The sequence below is a fragment of the Papaver somniferum genome, chromosome 8 (assembly GCF_003573695.1).
Source record: "Papaver somniferum cultivar HN1 chromosome 8, ASM357369v1, whole genome shotgun sequence".
Classification (NCBI taxonomy): Eukaryota; Viridiplantae; Streptophyta; class Magnoliopsida; order Ranunculales; family Papaveraceae; genus Papaver; species Papaver somniferum.
The window spans coordinates 151,540,593-151,557,880 of record NC_039365.1 but is presented as its reverse complement, the minus strand read 5'-3'; the positions used below and the strand labels follow the sequence as shown (position 1 = coordinate 151,557,880).

The window sequence follows — 17,288 nt, the reverse complement described above, 5'->3', positions numbered from 1 at the left end:
GGCCTCCTGACACAATAGCTGCATTTGCAACAACAACAAAATTAGGATGACAAGGCAAATAACAGAGAAACCTCACAGCTTAAGTAAGATGCAGAAACAAATGAAACACGATACATGATATGCCCAGGCATCTATAGCTAACAGGCATACCTCCAGCATGACCCATACGACGACCGGGTGGAGCTGTAAGACCGGCAATGAATGCTACTATTGGCTTCTCAGTTCCACTTTCCTGTATCATAGATAACACAAATCAGTTCCACTCAACAACATGACACAATTTATGAATTAAAAAACTTGTCTGAATACTAATTTAGGTCCAAGGGCAAGTTTGCAACCCATAAGATTCTTCTTAATTGCCCTTTTTATACAACAGATACTCCACAAATTTATATTTCAATATACCTTGATTAAAGCAGCAACATCCTCCTCTGCAGTTCCTTCATCTGCAGCGCCAGCTCAACTCTCAGAACCAACCACTTGGTACCCTTCTCTGCATCACTAGCCACTGCATCATTGCTTCAAGCTCACTCCATAGCAGCACCTCAGTTTCAGCTGCATCACTACTACAAGCCTACAAACAGCTCACTAGACTCTGTCTTCAATCCACCACCAGTCACTCTTCACCAGCATCACTCTAATTCCATCTGACCAGCTGCAACAAACCCCAATTCCAACATCAGCAACCTGTAGCTTATTCTGCTCTTGCATTAGCTTTCTTTGCATCAACAACCAACATCAGCTGCCACCTCCTGCAATCTTGAACTCAAGGAGCAACAACATTTCACCAGCTTTCTTCCCTTGCTTCGCCAGTAGTCGCCAAACCCTTCAGCTTACAGCTCACAGCATCAGAATGGAAGAAGCAGCAGCAACATTGTCTCCCAAATGCAGTATCAACTTGTACCACCTGCACTATTTCAGTCTCAAGCCTTCCATTAACTGCCATCATCTGCAACATGCTCTTCTTGAATTCCAGATTCATCTCCTCAGAAACACAAACAAAACCCCAGTCCGAGACAAACCCATTTGAATAGCAGATAACACAAGCCAAGACCAACACTCCATTGCAGTACTGTTACATCCATTCTACCAACATCACCACACAAACTCAGCTCGAAACCATTCACCAGTTCATACCAACAACATCAGTTCGAAACCATTCAAATCCCTATAATTCCTAATACATGCATCTAACGGTTCCTGCTGCTCAATAAGACAACCACCCTTCACCAGCACATACTCCATCCCTCTTCCATGTATAGCAAAATCTTCATCTGAGTTCATCATTCTCTCTTGTTTCAGTTCAATCCCAAGCCAAAACCCATTATTTCTCATCCTCCATCCATCCAATTTTCACTCAGTTCGAACCCTTGAGCTTCACATAACCTAATTCTGCCAATTCATCAACAGCAGACTCATCTTCTCCATATTCTCATCAAATTCAGATGCCAACATAACCCATCTCTCCAATTCCTTGTAAACATAACCCATCTCTCCAATTCCTTGTAAACTTGGAATCTCAGTTCCATTTCTTCAACAGCAGAATCAGATTCAATTATCTTTTTGAACTCAAAACCGTGTTTTAATCCAAGCCCCATGTCTAACATGTTGTGTTGTTCTCAAACTCAATCCTGTAACAACCCCATCTGCCTCCTTCATCGATCTATAACAGCAGCAGAGAGACATGCGTAAGAGGAGAAAGAATTGGGGAAGAAATGGATCCCTTCTTCGCGACCCCTAATTCAACCCATTAAATAACCCTTTACTCAGACACTAAACCTAAGCAAAATCCAGCTGAAAACTGACTCAAACCCTAATTTCTTCCACTAGAGAAGAGAGCGGACAGAGAGAGAGAGAGAAAAAAAACTAGAAGAAAAATGAAGCGATACAAACTGTTTTCAATCCCACGAAGGATAAACTAGTCATTTAGCCTGTGCTACGTGTAATAATCTCGTGCACGACATCTTGAGCCGTCCATATAAGACACGTGTAAGTAATCTTGACAAAGTCAAAAAAAATTGACCAATCATGTGGGTCCAAGGCGTTAGTGCTAACGGTTGTGGCATTAAATAAAATCTGAAAAAAACGGTGGCAGTTTCTTGAATCGGGATTTGCAAGTGTGGCATTTTGTTAAAATTCCCATTTTTTTTTAGCTTGAAGTCGATGTCCGATGAAGACAGCAAGCATTGTACATAGGCACCTCCTAATTCACTAGGAATTGAATAACTTATCACTAATAGTACATGCCACTCTGAGAGTCTCAACGCTATCCGTTTGAATTTGTAGGGCTTCTTTCTCTGTACTTAGCACGGCATTTATTATATATACCCTTCAGGGGGTTCAGCAGGTGTTAAGCAACAACAACCTAGCTAACTAACAAAAGAAACTAGGTGTTACAAATACCAATTTTTGTTTAAGACCATTGTACTGATTTGTCTATATTGGTTTAGAACTGGTGGCATAGCTAACTAATGGGAGTTACCTTACACTTGGTCATTGGCATATTGGGTATTCTTTAATTTTCTTTATTTTAATCCTCAAAACTCTCCATATTGTGTTGAATATTATTGTACGCAGCACTGGAATAACATTCGCTGCATATCTTTGCAGGAAATGCAGCTTCTTTGCTTCTGTATGCAGCACCAATGTAATGTCACGACGAAGGGTTTATGCATGGTTTGATTTAACGTGAATTTTAATTATGTATTATTCTATGTTAAATATCGTGTTTATCTAATTATGCAGATTAACATTTAGAAGGGTAATTACGAGGAAAAGTATCGAAGAGTTTTCATGTGTTCCATACTCTATTGCTTTGTTAAACTGTTTGTTGTATACATGGTATGGTTTACCAGTAGTAAGCAATAAGTGGGAGAATTTCCCACTAATCACCATTAACGGTATCGGAATTCTACTCGAGTTCTCGTTCATCTTTATATATATTTGGTTTGCTCCACCCAGAGCCAAGGCAAGTTCTTCTCCTCAGATGTTTTGGTTTCTTTTTCGGGACGATAAAATTTGAACAACATTTGTAAGAATATACGAAACATGGAGTAAAAATATCAGTCATGATTTTTGTTGCTATATTCATAGTTTACGTGATTTATGAATTGCAGAAGATGGTTTGTGTACTCTTAATACATGTGTTAATGGTGTTCTGCATCACTGCATCTGTTTCCGCATTTGCATTAAAATATCATCATCACCGGAAAGTTTTGGTTGGATGCGTAGGATTAGTGGCCTCTGTATCAATGTATGCTTCACCATTAATCGTCGTGGTACGTGCACATATGGATCATAGTTACTATTTTACGCATGTATTATAACACTGCTCATATATGGTCTTAATAACCTCTGCAGAAACAAGTGATCAGGACAAAAAGTGTGGAATTCATGCCATTCTCTTTATCTTTATTCTCATTCCTCGCAAGTTTACTTTGGATGGCATACGGATTAGTAGGCCATGATCTTTTCCTCGCTGTTCGTACCTAAACTCTATACTTTCAGCCGGAATAATATTTCCTTTGCACGAGCTTGAGTCTGTTTATTTAACGAATGTTCTTCCTGGGTGTTTCTATTGCAGTCTCCTAATCTTGTGGGCTGTCCTCTGGGCTTGCTTCAGCTTGTCGTATATTTCATTTATAGAAACAAAACGATACAAAGAGAAGAAGGAAAAACTAAAGATTTAGAGAAAAATGGACCATTACAGCATCATGAACCTGGTATGATCATTTGCAGCTGCATTGGAATAACGAGAAATGAACGACATAAATAATGTACACAAGATTTGGGTTTCATACTGTCTACCTGGACAATTATATATCTTAGGTGTAAATTCATAAAGCAATGCTAGTTGCATTTTCATTATTTAGGTACAAATTAATGTAAAAGGGTATGTAATCCTCTGTTATTCTGATTAATAAATAAATAATTTAATTCCGTCGATAGTGTCTTTAATATTGGGCTTTTTTATGAAGTACTCTTATTTTTCACATTACACTAAAAAAATGCTCCCTTTTAGAAATTTGTTAAAGTACCCTTGCCTTGACTGTTTTATTCAAAAAACGGCAGTTAGCAGCTGTTAATGCTTAAGTGGCAGCGTCAAAATGTCTAAAAGGCCCTTCCTACCGAGCTGAGTTGAATCTACTTGAATCGCCGCTTCGAGTCGAGTCAACACATGCAACATTACTACCACTTCCATTATCTTTGTAACTTACAAAACCACTACCACTAATTCAATATATTTCTTACATTCAATCAAAACTACATATCATACTTAGCCTTATAACTGAATCAAAACTACTGCCAAAACTTGCTTCTCTGCAACACCATTCAACTCATACCTGCCACTGCCAAGACCCTGTCCTAACATACATTTAGTTATAAATGACCACCAGCTCAATCACCTGAGTTCATCAAACTACCACTGTAAAGAGTGACAACCAAACCCAAGTTTCAGACCATCAATACCATGTTCTTACTCTTTCTCATCCTCAAGTTTTGTCCAGCATTAACACTGACTCCCACAACAACATCCTTCCATCTCTGCAATGAATTGCAGGTTCAATATCATCTCATCTCAGCATCCATACAGATCTGTGCTCATCTCCATACAATCACCTACATATTCCTAAATCAACAACCCACAACATCCACTACTTCAACTCCATCACTACCTATTCTCCTGCATTTTAAGCACACAACCACTGGAGCCAAACCAATTCCTTCTTCTCTGAAATCCCATCTCAATTGTTGCTTCGGATTCTTCTCTATTCAACGACAAACTCTAAATTCATCTCAATTGCAGATTCAGATCCATGCTTCAGTTGTTTCAGTTCCAACAGCTACCATCAACCTGAGTCTACAACCCCCATCTACACAGTTCATCATAACCAGTTTGCACAACACAACCATTATCAGCACTTCCCTATTCAGCTCACAACAAACACAAATAAACATCATCCAAAATCTCCTACTCCATCTTAATCTTCAATTTCCTGCACCAATTACCAGATCACATAACCTAGGCATACATCTATTAGTTCCCTCAGTCACAGCAAAATCTGTAGCTCCATGAATTTCAGCTCTCCACAACCATCACAGATTCAAACACCACCAGATTTAAAATAGGGTTTGAACCTGTACAACACCACCACCTTTCTCTGTAATCTTCATATGCATTACCATAGAATTCAAACAAAACCCATCAAGACCATGTTCAATTCCAACTCAAAATTGAATCCAAGACCAACCCTTTTTTAGTGTAAGTAAACATCTGCATTACCATAGAATTCAAACAAAACCCATCAAGACCATGTTCAATTTCTCTCTTTCTCTGAAACTTCCATTCAAATCCACTTATTCTTCTTCTGTAACTCAATTAGCAACGCTCTCTTCTCTACCGAACTTTGAGAATTCAGGAACCCATTTTGAAGCTCTCCTCTTCATTGTATCGCAGACTACCTAAATATCTCAAGAACCCTAATTCAGGGAAATCCTCAAATTGAATCGTACAAACCCTAATTGAACAATTGATTCAATTCAGGTTTCAAAAAAAAAAAACATTCACACACAAATTAATACAAACCCATATCTTAAATTGGATCAATTTAATCAAATCAGAAAAGAAAAGAAAAAATTAAATACACAGAATCAGGAAGCTCTTCAATCAACTCAAAGAACACAAGAACTCTAATTTAAAAAAAATCCCAAGAACACGAGAACCCTAATCAAAAATTTATTCATATTTTTTCCTAACATCTCTCTGTTTACAACTTCTTCTCTAACATCTCTAACCGGTGGTGATGAAGAAAAAAAAAACAAGGCGGCGTCTCTTTTTCTCACCGCTTCAGAAAGAAAGAGAAAGAGAATGAAGGAATGAATAGAGCTGTGTTGTATTAGGGTAGTTATATGTGATAGGATAAAAAGGTAATTTAACCCGGTTTTTTACTAGGTAAACGATCCGTGATTAAATTATGCGGACCCAAAATGTGAAAGTAAACGGGAGGGGCAGTTTAAAAAGTTTGAAAAAAACGGGAGCATTTATTTTATGAGTTTAAAAATGGGGGTACTTTATCAAAATTCCCTTTCATATTTAGTACCTATCCACTTAAGGTTTATCGAAAGATACCAAGGCCTCCCGCAACTTTGGAACACCACTAAATTTACATTTTATCAGCTTCGAAGTGATACAGTCTTAACCTCTGTAGTTAATTCTTCTCATGCCATGTATGTTGGAGCTGAGTTTCCAACAGTCCAATCCGGTGCTTCATAGCTGTATCATTAAAGTGTAGAATTAAATTTCACTTGCAGGTACGACGGAAGTAAGATTCTATCTGTAAAAGAATTTTCTTAGCTGCTAGGTATACATCAAAATCACACTACATCAAATTTAGCGTTTAGCAACAGCTAAAATCTGTTGCTGACTGATCTTGCAACAGATTTTTTCCGTTGCTAAATACTCTATCGCAGTTTTTCGCAACAGCTTTAGCGCTATTGCTAATTTCGGTCAGCAACGGCAATCGCAACAGAAAGCAGATGCTGCGAAACAAAGATTTAGTAATTGATTTTAAACTGTTGCTACTCTGTTGCTAATTTTAGAGTTATTCCGGGGTATTAGAACATGGTATAATTGTTCTGGTTCAGATTTAGCAACAAGTTTTTTCCGTTGCTAAGGTTTTGCGACAAAAAAAGGGTCTATTCTTTGTTGACCTAGTCACAACCGGTTTCCCCCAATTTATCCTGCAATATCCCTGCAAAACCCTAATTTATCCTATATCCAGTAATTCAATCTGATAATTCTTATGCCCTACATTCCCAGGGATCAAATAATTTAACTACGATTTGCAACCGGGTTAAACAAGAACAGATGCAGCATTAAGAATGGGAACCAAAGACATGTTACATCGACAGGTTCTGAAATCCTGACAGGTTTCAATATCGAATAAAAATGATTCATTAATGGATGGTTGACTTAAAAGTATCACAATAGGAGATAGAAATGTTTACAAATATCACAACTTACTTACTCAGATGATAAAGACGACAAAATCAGGTAGTTGAATTGCAATGTTATACATGGCAGCAGTAAATAGATGCAATGTTCTATTACAGTGATAACAAACATAATATGCAACTAACTAGGCAATTGTATACCTAATTGCAGCTACAACTTTGAGCCAAAGCACTTCAAAACTAACTATTTCCTGCAAACACCGATAACTTACATTAGCAACTTTTCAAAGATCTCAAAAACATGACCAGACCAAAAAAGAAGATACACCATGTTTGTGCAATACTAGTGTCCACACATAAGTTCGTGTATGACTAAAGCTTTTTTGTTACAACATAGTTGCAGAATGAAGAACCAGGAAAGCTAATTGTTAAGTGAAAAAGGTAAACATTTTTAATTTAAAACCATGTAATTACAAACCTTTCCTGAGGATGAACTTCCTTTTGGTAGTTTGGAATTCATCGATAATTTTAAGCATGTTCATAACTAGTTAATATCAGAGATTTTATACAAATATCAATCCAATTATACTACTTATGATATTAACTAGTGATAATTGACACTCAGCAGTATATGTAACCTTGTGATTACCTGGAATTCCCCAATGCATGGGTACCTCCATCTATGCGTTACAAGGTATGATGGATAGCGTAGTCCCCACATGGTCCCAATAGAACTTGAATTTCAGAAATTACTCCTTGTTGAAAAAAATCATCAAGACGGAAGCTTCTCATGTAATCTAATTACACCTATATTGATTACCAGAACAAGAAATATCAATTTAAGAATCATTCTAAGTGTCTAACAAGAATAATACGAAGTGTGGAAGTAAGACTATCTTTATCTGAAGCAAAACCTGAAATATTGCTTGTTGAATACAAGCAAGATTCTGGAATACAGTATATAAAGGAGAATGAAATCAGTGAACTATCTTGCCTGGCACAGATCTATCAATTATAGATAGCCATGTCCTTTAACTTTAATACTTACTTTTTGGGTTCAAAAGGACCTCGACTGAACTACGCTTAACCAGAAACACCATATTTGCCGACTAGCATCTGCACCTGAAACCAAGCCAAGATTATTAACAGTCACAGATAAAGTACATAGAACAAAGCACTAAGGATGAATCTATACCTATGTGCTAGCTTCTTTATCTCCAATTCAGCTACAGCCCTTCCCAATGTCTCCAGAGGAGCTGCCACCAGCAAAACACAACCATATACAATCTCATCAAAGAAATCAAATTATGTCATTCCAACAAAGATAAAAACCAAAAGATCTTCACATGAACAAAATAAATCAAGCAACGCCATTAATGAATGAGATCCTCGAAAGGAATGAATCCTAATGTCAAACCCAGTTTGTTCTTCTCCATGCCCATTCATCTCCACCAACACCAACATCCCTCAAAAAATATAGCAAAATCAATAAAAAAATCTCTCCTTTAAACACTGAAACTGCTAAACTGACAAAAAGGGTATATAATCAAAACAACCAAGTGGAATTAAGATTCCTCTGAAGATAAAATCAATTTTTTTTTAGGATGAAACAAAACAAGAAAGAAAACGAAAAAAACCACAGAGATATACTACAGTTTGTTCTTGATATATAAATATTTACCTCGACTATGCTCATTCGCCCTTAACACAACAAAGACATACTTGATGAGTAGATTGAGAGTAAGAGAATATATGACTGCATCAACCATAATGTGAGAAACTACGGCTATTTTCCCTAGATGAAATCAGTAGCGAACAAAAACACTTACGTACTAAACTCAGTTACCTTCATATGCCTTCTACTGAGCATGAAACGATGCTGATCATAAGTTGAGAGCTTGACTGGTTGAACTCTTTCATCTACCAATCTCCTCCTCCTCCTCTTAACTGCAAGAATCACACAGTTACTGCTGAAGTTCGCAATGCTATGAGCTTTCAGTTGTAGCTTTGTATAGTTCACAGTACTGTGAATGTGGTCCGTGTCTTTGGACTCCATAAGTTGTTCATTATGCAAGCCTCAAACTGTGGCTACTGGATGTGCTCAGCACTGACAACGATATGAACTTTGAACTGTTCCGTAAGCTAGGTTGGTAGTGCAAGACTTTCTCCTGCTCCATAAGTTGATCATTGAGTTGTAGCGAGTCCACAGCTTGCATAGACACTTAAAATGATCTGCAATTGGCTATTCTCCTCAGTATGAATATTGATCATCCCGGAAGAAGGAGCGCAGTACGTTATAGACTGCTGCTCATCTCCTTATATTGGACTGTGTGGCTCCGCCATGGCGCAAACTCCATTGTTGTGTGGACTTGGAGCTGCTTGTCTATGGAAAAGACTCATCCTTGATAACTTCAAAGAGAACTGCATCTTTTCCTGAAACATAACAATTAAAAATAACCACCTTTAACAATCCCCAACAATGAATGACAATTTTAAAAGCCACAAGAACATAAACAACACTTACAGGATGATAGGAAATAAGAAAGGGGTTACTGCCATCAAATTGCAGATGAATGGAGGGATTGAAAGTGGTTTTTGATTTATGATAGAACTAGGAATTCGAATTAAGAAGTTGCTAAACCTGGTAACAGGAAATTGTGATGATTTTAGGTTTACAAGTTAAGGTTTTGACGAGATGGGTTTTTGCTGCTGTTGGATCAGTGATGGGATTGAAGAGGATGTGTTTGAATGGGTAGAATTACATACGAACACCAAATTAAACTTAACCCTAGATATCAAACGCGAAATTAAACATAACAACATAATTTCAACAATACAACAGAAACCCCTAATTCTGATAAAAAAAAAACAGAAACCCCTAAATACCTAGAAAAGTTAAGAATCCCCAAATCATAACCCTAAATTGCTGGGGGGGAAAATCGAAAAACCCTAGATTATGAATCCAAAGACTACTGACATAAAACAAAACCGTGAATGTAACCAAAATCAAAAAATATGCAGAAATATTAAACTTGGATCATAAAGAAATCAAAATGAAGAACACGATCTAAAAAAATAAAACTAAGATCGAACAAGGGCAGCTGACCTTCACGAATTCAATATCCGATATCTGCAGTTCATCATCGGCCGATATGGACAGAAGAAAGATGTAGAACAAGGTAGCATAATTTGTTAGGTCTGATTTTTTTTTTCGAGTCTTCTGCTGAGAAGGGGAGAAGAACAGGTGGAAGAGAGACTAAGGGCCTGTTTGGTACAGTTTTGAAAAACAGTTTTCAAAAATAGTTTTCCACTGTTTTAAAAACATACCCTTTTTTCCTTGTTTTCATTTTCTAAAAATTGTTTTGTAAACTGTTTTTGAAAACAAGGAAAACCAACTAAATCGGATCAAATGTAAAGATTCGTCTAAGAGATAGTGATATTAGCCATGACTCACTTGCAGTCATTCCCCATCTCTTACTTTGTTCTGAAAAGAAGAAAAGAATAAAGAAAAGAAAAAAAGAGAAAACACAGAAAACAATAATTTGTTGTTTTCATTTTTTTGTTTTTAAAAATAGAAAACATATAGAAAACATTTTCTGAAAATGTCCTTACCAAACGCGTTTTCTCCTGTTTTCTGTTTTCTCTGTTTTTAAAAACAGAAAACTGTTTTTGAAAACTATACCAAACAGGACCTAATCTCTTCGATCGATAGAAACAAAGAAATAGAAACTCTGGTAGTCTCAAGGGGTCAAAGGGGTGGAAGTATATAAATAGACTTAAAAAGATATCAAAAGTATGGGCGGAAGAAGATTTCAAAAGTGTTACCTAGAAGCATGTGAATTGCATGCCTATGATCTTTGCTGTTGCTACTAGCAACAGACTCTTGGCAGTGGCGAAATTAGTAACAGAAACAAGCTGTTACTAAATTTTAGCAACTGCTTTCTGTTGTTGCTAATTAGAAACAGCTCTATCTCTGTTGCTAATCTGAGTTGCTATATCCTGAATTTGGTGTAGTGTCATACCCCAACTTTTTACACCACTACGTGTCATTCATATCCACCGTAGATTTCATCCTCACCCTACCCCACCAGAGAAAACAGGGGTCCGCTTTAAAAACGAGCAAATAATAACTTGACACATAGTGGTGTAAGATTTTTGGTGTATGATTTTGGTGTATACATAGCAATTTCGGGGAAAAACATAAAAAAAGTCAGACAAAAGAAGAGAAAAGGGTACATGCGAAACAGACAAACAAAAATACACCAATCATAGATCATAACAAAAGCTTTTAACGCGTTATTTTAGCATCACTACACATTTCATGTGTCCCAGACTCTCCTGCGTCTCTCTTTTCTTTAACCGGTAGTATGAGAGACAGGAGATCATACGGATTTGCCTTGGGTTTATTAGAATATAACACGAATGCTACAAGTCATGGTGACCACGAAAAGAAGCTCACCGAGATGTTCGTGCAGTGTACGTGAAGAGAATAACAATTAAAGACTGCAGGATAAGAATATTTCATGTAATCTTTTAGTTTCCTTAATAAGCATATACTAATATTAATTAGTAATATGTTTTCATCCTCTCAACTCTATACATAGAGTGTAATTGTAATTATAATTTTATCCCAGAATGATCATACTCTGGAGATCAATATAATCTCACCCTTAAGAGTTTCTCCGTGGACGTAGGTCGAATTAACCGAACCACGTATATCGTCTATCTCCAATATCTTTTTGGTATGTGGTTTAGTTTCTTTATATTTTATTTATTTTATCATTGATTAGTAATTTTATTGTATGTCAAATCAATGATATTCATGTTAGTTTTGATCTACATATCAAAATCTTACAGGGGTATTATTGGAGATTTTAATTCTACATTTCATAATTCTGACTGACAAAGTTACACCATCCATACTACTCCTTCTCATTCGGTTATCACTTCTACTATGGATTTATTAGAGCTCACCGATGTTCATTTTACGGGTAATCCTTATACTGGTCTAATAGTCAACAATCAACTGCTTTTATTCGTACTAGATTGGATCATGTTTTGGGTGACATTTCGTGGCATCAACTCATTCCTAATGCAGTTATTAATAATCTTTTACCAATTGGTTCAGATCATGAACCAACATTACTGTCTACTGATCCAACTTTTTCTAGTATCCCAAGACCGTGTCGTGTTTATGAATCCTGGTTTCAGCATCATACTTGTAAACCTCTTGTTCGATCACAATGACAGTCTACTATTAATGGTTCTGCAGCTAGTAATCTCACTCACAAACTATCCCATGCTTCTACTTCTCTGAAAAATGGAGACATGAAGTATTTCGTGAACCTGAGAATCATATCCAACAGCTCCAACAATAACTGGCACTTCTGTATCAATCTCCCGCATCCAATTTTTCAGACATTCACAAGATTGAACAGAAAATTACTCGTTGGTATGATATTAAGGCAAGAAACGATTTTCAAAATGCAAGAGAACATACTCTTCCTTTTCAAGATAAGAATGTCACATATTTTCACGTTAGAGCAAATTTTCGTCGTCGGCGGAATCAGATTGATACTATTCAAGATTCTCAAGGTATTTGGCATTCTACTAGAGCTGCCATTGAACAAGTTGGATTATTTAGTTTTTGGTACTCAGATTTTGACCCAAACCTGGGTTTGGTCTAATATTTGTCCAGCCTTTGCATTTGGTTTAAAGACCAACGTTGACTTTGGTTGACTGTGTGCACGCCACTAGGGTGCAAGCCACAATTGGACGCCTAGCCTCCCTAATTAGAGGTTTTAACTTTTATTGCCTCCTATTAAGGTCTTATTTTTTCATTTTTCTTCTACTTGTATTATATATGAAGTATCTATTTATTCTGAAGAAGAAATCTTTCATTTTCATTCATATGTCTGATTCATACAATGCTGATGTCTTCTTTCTCTTCATTATTTGTTTTTATAATAACTACTTATTGCAAACACATCACTTCTCAAAATAACTTCTCTGCTTCCTGAACCCCTTTTCTTCATTAGATCCGCACACAAATTTCTTTTTTTCAGATATATTATGATTGTTGCATTGGCTACTGGTAATATTTCTTCAGGTATACTTAGTTACAAGGATGATCGAATTTCCATCCCACATTTTTTCCTTCACTATCCACCAATTCATACATTCCATTTCCAACAACTTTCTTTATAAGGTATGGTCCATCCCATGCATTTTCCAATTTTCCGTCTCCCCCTTCTGATAAGGCAGTATTTGCCGCAAGACTAGCTCTCCTAGCTGGAATTCCCCTTATTTGACGCGCTTGTTGTACTCATGATCTGATGTTGATGTAGTCGCCTTAGTGCAAATTTGATTCATTTCTCCGCCCTTACTCACGACATCAACCATTAATCTTTCCTTTCTTTTGCTCTCCTTTATTTCTTCTTTCCAGTTTCTTCTCTTATTTGCACGCCCTTCACTTTTCTCAATATCTATTTCATTGTAATTTTTCGCCTCTATGGTGTCTCCTCTTATCATTCTTATTCCTTGTGGTAGCGGAAACTTGATGCGCTGATGGAAGGTTGATGCAACTCCTAATATTCTATGTATCCAAGGTCGGACTATTAGGGAATTATAGGGAGACTCGACACCGACTACACAGAATACCACTTCTGTGGTTATATTCTTGAGTGGGATCCGCATGGTTATTTCTCCTTTAGGTTTGTTTGTCGATCCATTGAATCCATAAATTTTATAAGTCGAAGGAATTAAGTCTGATTCTTTACCGCCTATAGTTTTGAACGCGTGGTAAAATAAGATATCCACTGAGCTACCAGAATCTATTAGGATTCTATTTATCGCTCATGCGCCTTCATCATCATCTTTCTCCTCCCCGCTTCTCAACTTTGGTATAATTTCTAGTTTGAAGACCAACAGAATGACATGAAATTCACCGCCTCCTGGACTTCTTCTGCACTAAATGAGATAGGTTGCTTCTGCCAATCTTGAAGTGACGATATCTTGGATAAATTGAATATATTTTTTCCTTCATCATCTCGTGCATAAACTCGACTTAACACATTGTCATGGAAATCTTCCATACTTCTGAATGAATGAATTATCGAACTGCAATATAGATTCTTCGCATTTGTTCCTACTTCCATCATATATGTATTCTTTCCAGTTTCCGCTCCTGGTACAGGTCCTTCAGGTGGTGGGGGCAAATTTGGATTTCCGGCTAGGAAGTGGTTTAATTTCCCTTGATCGATAATTTCAGTATAATTATTTTTACATTTCGACAGTTGTTTGTATTGTGTCCGAGAAAGCGATGATAAGCACAAAATTATCGGCTCCTTCTCCCTGATGGTGGCTCTGCTCCAAGATTTAGTGGAGGTGGTATTTCTTCCATTAAGATCACCGCCTCCCAGATCTTGTCTATTGCAGTGTTTAAGTGCGGCATTTTTATCTCTTCATAGACCCTATTGTTGCCTCCCCCTAGTCCTTGATTATAGTACTTTCTTTGACCATCATATCCTTCTCCTTGGTTATCGATTCTTGCAATTTTGTTATTTCCTGCATGATTTTTATATTGTTCTTCTCTATACTCTATCGAACATTTTTTGATCTCTGCTATTCATGGCCACCTGTTTCAGGTTACTCTCTGTTGTTGTCTTCTCCTGACTTCCTTGAGAGGTACTTGCAACCGCGTTTGTCATCTTTGGCAGTAGTCTTGCGTTCCCTTCCTTTGAATTTGCAACGGCAATAGGATATGACTCCATTTCTCTTTGCTTTTCCTCGAGAGCTATGTACTCCTGATGATACTCACGCAATTTCGTCATTGTTATGGTGTCTTTTAGCCTGAATATCTGCATGTATAGTAGGTCAGTTGGAAAAAGAGCGTTAATGAAAGCTATGATGAAATTTCTTTCTTCTACTCTTCATTCCATTTCACTGTACATGGTCCTCCAGCGTGTTGTTAAGTTGCGTAAGCTCTCATTAGTTCTTCGCCTTAAGCTGAATACCATCTCCATTCCTGGGAGTAACATGTTGTTGCTAATGTATGCTCCCAAGAATATGCTCTGCAGATGATCAAATGATCTAATAGTTCCCATTGGCAGCCCATCGAACCAATTTAAAGCCTCTCCTGTTAAGCTGGCAGGAAAATATTTTCATAATACCGCATCATTGTGCGCCCACTGCAAAAGAGATAAGTTGTACGCCTTTATGTGTTGATTGCACATGAAGTCCCGTCAAAAATGCTAGTGAATGTTGGTAAAGCGCATTTAGTTGGGATGTCTGCATGCTGTATTCCTCTCACAAAAGGTGATTCTCCTACTTCTTATATTGCTTCTTCTAGTTGCCTTCTTCCTCCATCCTTACGAGCTGTCATCATGGTCTTCATCTCTTCTAGCTCTCATTTAATTTTGGACCTCAATTTGTGTTGGCTATGGATGCAGTGGTGCCGTTAATAATATTAGGTGGTTTATCAGCATGTCTCGTGCGAAGATCCAAACCCACAGATGATGAGTGCCAAATATTGTATATATTTTTGCACCTTTTTATTGGCATTTAACTCATCATTTGTGCACTAACGCTCCATTTTATCCCATATTTTGTGTTTTCGTTGTTTTCAAGAATAAATACTTTTCTCAATTAATTTTGCATTTTTAGGTACTAAATAAAGCCTGGTTAACTCACGGAGCGAAAAGAGCAAAGACACGGGAAAAAGCCGAAGGAAACTCTAGCGGAAAAGAAGTGAAGAATGCGGTATGGAAGACTCAAGGATGAAAATGGGCTTAACAAGGAAGAAATTGTTCTTAAAGAAGAAGTGGGCTCAAGATTACCTAAGCCCAAATCCATTTCCTAAACCTAAACCCATATCCTAAACCCAAAATCCAAACCCAAACCCGCTTCTCTCCTTAGCCGTCAGATTGGATCCATTCCATCATCTAACGGTCGCTTCATCAGAGTACATCGAGCTTTGATGTTCCTGTCTAACACTATAGCACCTAACTCCATCTTGGACCGTCAGTTTTTATGTATTCCATATCCAACGGTCGCTCCACATCCACTTCCATCGCGCCGTTGGATCATTCTCTCATCTTTTCATCCAACGCTTTCTCTTCGCTGTGCATCAACATTCGATGTCCCCGCCTCACACCCTAGCAAAAAATATCTTCTTCCCAACCAAACATTCCCTTCTTCCTCCCATTGAGAACTTCTTCTATCTTTCTCTGCAGTTTTCTTCCCCCGACAGAAACCCATCACATGTAGTTTCTTCTTCTCGAGCTTCACCACCACCACCTTCACCCGACCACGACAGCAGACCAAACCATCAGTTGAACCCCCTAGTATCTCTTTCTCCATCATAACTTCTTCATACCTAGATTCTACAATTGAGAGAGGCAGACTTAGGGTTTCCCCTCACAATCGATTAAGGACAATTGGAGCAGGATATGGAGTGGCAGAAGCAAGACAAGGCATGGGTTTTCGTCAATTATCAGAGGAGAAAACAAAATCAGAAGATTGGTGAGTTTATTTGACATAAACCCTAATTTTGGGAATTTGGGAATTTGGGGGAAATTGTATGAACCCTAATTTTTGGGTATAAATAGAATGTGTGTGTGGGTGTTGGGGGGGTATGCCCGAGCTAGCCGATGTACCAAGCAGTAGTTCATGTTTGATTTCATCATCTTCATCTTGTTCTAAATTCACCTGCTAGGGTTTAGATGAAGCCCTAGTTTGCTACTAGTTATTCCTGTTAATGGCAGTAACCTTGTTGTGCTTAATTGTTTTAGAATAAAATTCAATCTTAGGACTTCAGTACTTTACTTTCACAGTGTATGCCATGTATCCATTGTAGTTAGAATAATACTGTGCTGAAGAACTACAACTCATACTTAATTCCATGTGTTGATCTTTTGATTAAGTTGTTCCCTGAGAAGACAGTTAATGCTTAGGAGAAATACCTTAGTTGTGATTGAATCATTCATATCAAGGTGACCTTAGATATACAGAGGATTGACATCCCTTTTGTTATCAGATATAAGGACAAGGTTAGTGTTATGAGCAGAATAACTAATGTAAGTTAGTGGTGGACTCAAAGGCCCTAGTACCATTCTCATCATTTGCTCTATTTACTTTCTTTGCATATTACTTTACTGTTTCTGTTACTATCAATCACTGCCCAAAATTCTCTGAAATCAGTTAAGAAAAAGCCTAGATTCAACTACACACACCAAGTCCCTGAGGACAAACCCCTTCTTACCTCACTCACTACAACTGACCCTGTATACTTGCAGGTCTAAGTTGTAGGTTCTTTTAAAACCACACCAAGTTTT

The 17,288-nt window shown here is 37.4% G+C and overlaps 1 protein-coding gene and 2 long non-coding RNA genes across 3 annotated transcripts; 1 reads left to right on the top strand and 2 right to left on the bottom strand.

The window, feature by feature from the left end:
- On the bottom strand, nucleotides 1-501 carry LOC113304007. Its single transcript, XR_003337977.1, has 3 exons — nucleotides 406-501; nucleotides 151-232; nucleotides 1-18 (listed from the first exon to the last, which is right to left on the bottom strand). It is a non-coding gene; the product is annotated as an uncharacterized LOC113304007 (long non-coding RNA).
- Nucleotides 502-2,290: 1,789 nt separating this feature from the next.
- Nucleotides 2,291-3,939, top strand: LOC113303519 (bidirectional sugar transporter SWEET3b-like). Its single transcript, XM_026552556.1, has 6 exons — nucleotides 2,291-2,508; nucleotides 2,611-2,647; nucleotides 2,746-2,968; nucleotides 3,117-3,278; nucleotides 3,361-3,480; nucleotides 3,584-3,939. The coding sequence occupies exons 1-6, from the start codon at nucleotides 2,472-2,474 to the stop codon at nucleotides 3,773-3,775; spliced, it is 771 nt and encodes a 256-aa protein (XP_026408341.1). The 5' UTR covers nucleotides 2,291-2,471; the 3' UTR covers nucleotides 3,776-3,939.
- A 3,000-nt stretch (nucleotides 3,940-6,939) lies between these two features.
- LOC113301547 lies at nucleotides 6,940-10,148 on the bottom strand. The gene is made up of 5 exons (XR_003336368.1): nucleotides 10,061-10,148; nucleotides 8,150-9,387; nucleotides 8,003-8,076; nucleotides 7,604-7,761; nucleotides 6,940-7,205 (listed from the first exon to the last, which is right to left on the bottom strand). It is a non-coding gene; the product is annotated as an uncharacterized LOC113301547 (long non-coding RNA).
- Between the last annotated feature and the right edge of the window lie 7,140 nt (nucleotides 10,149-17,288).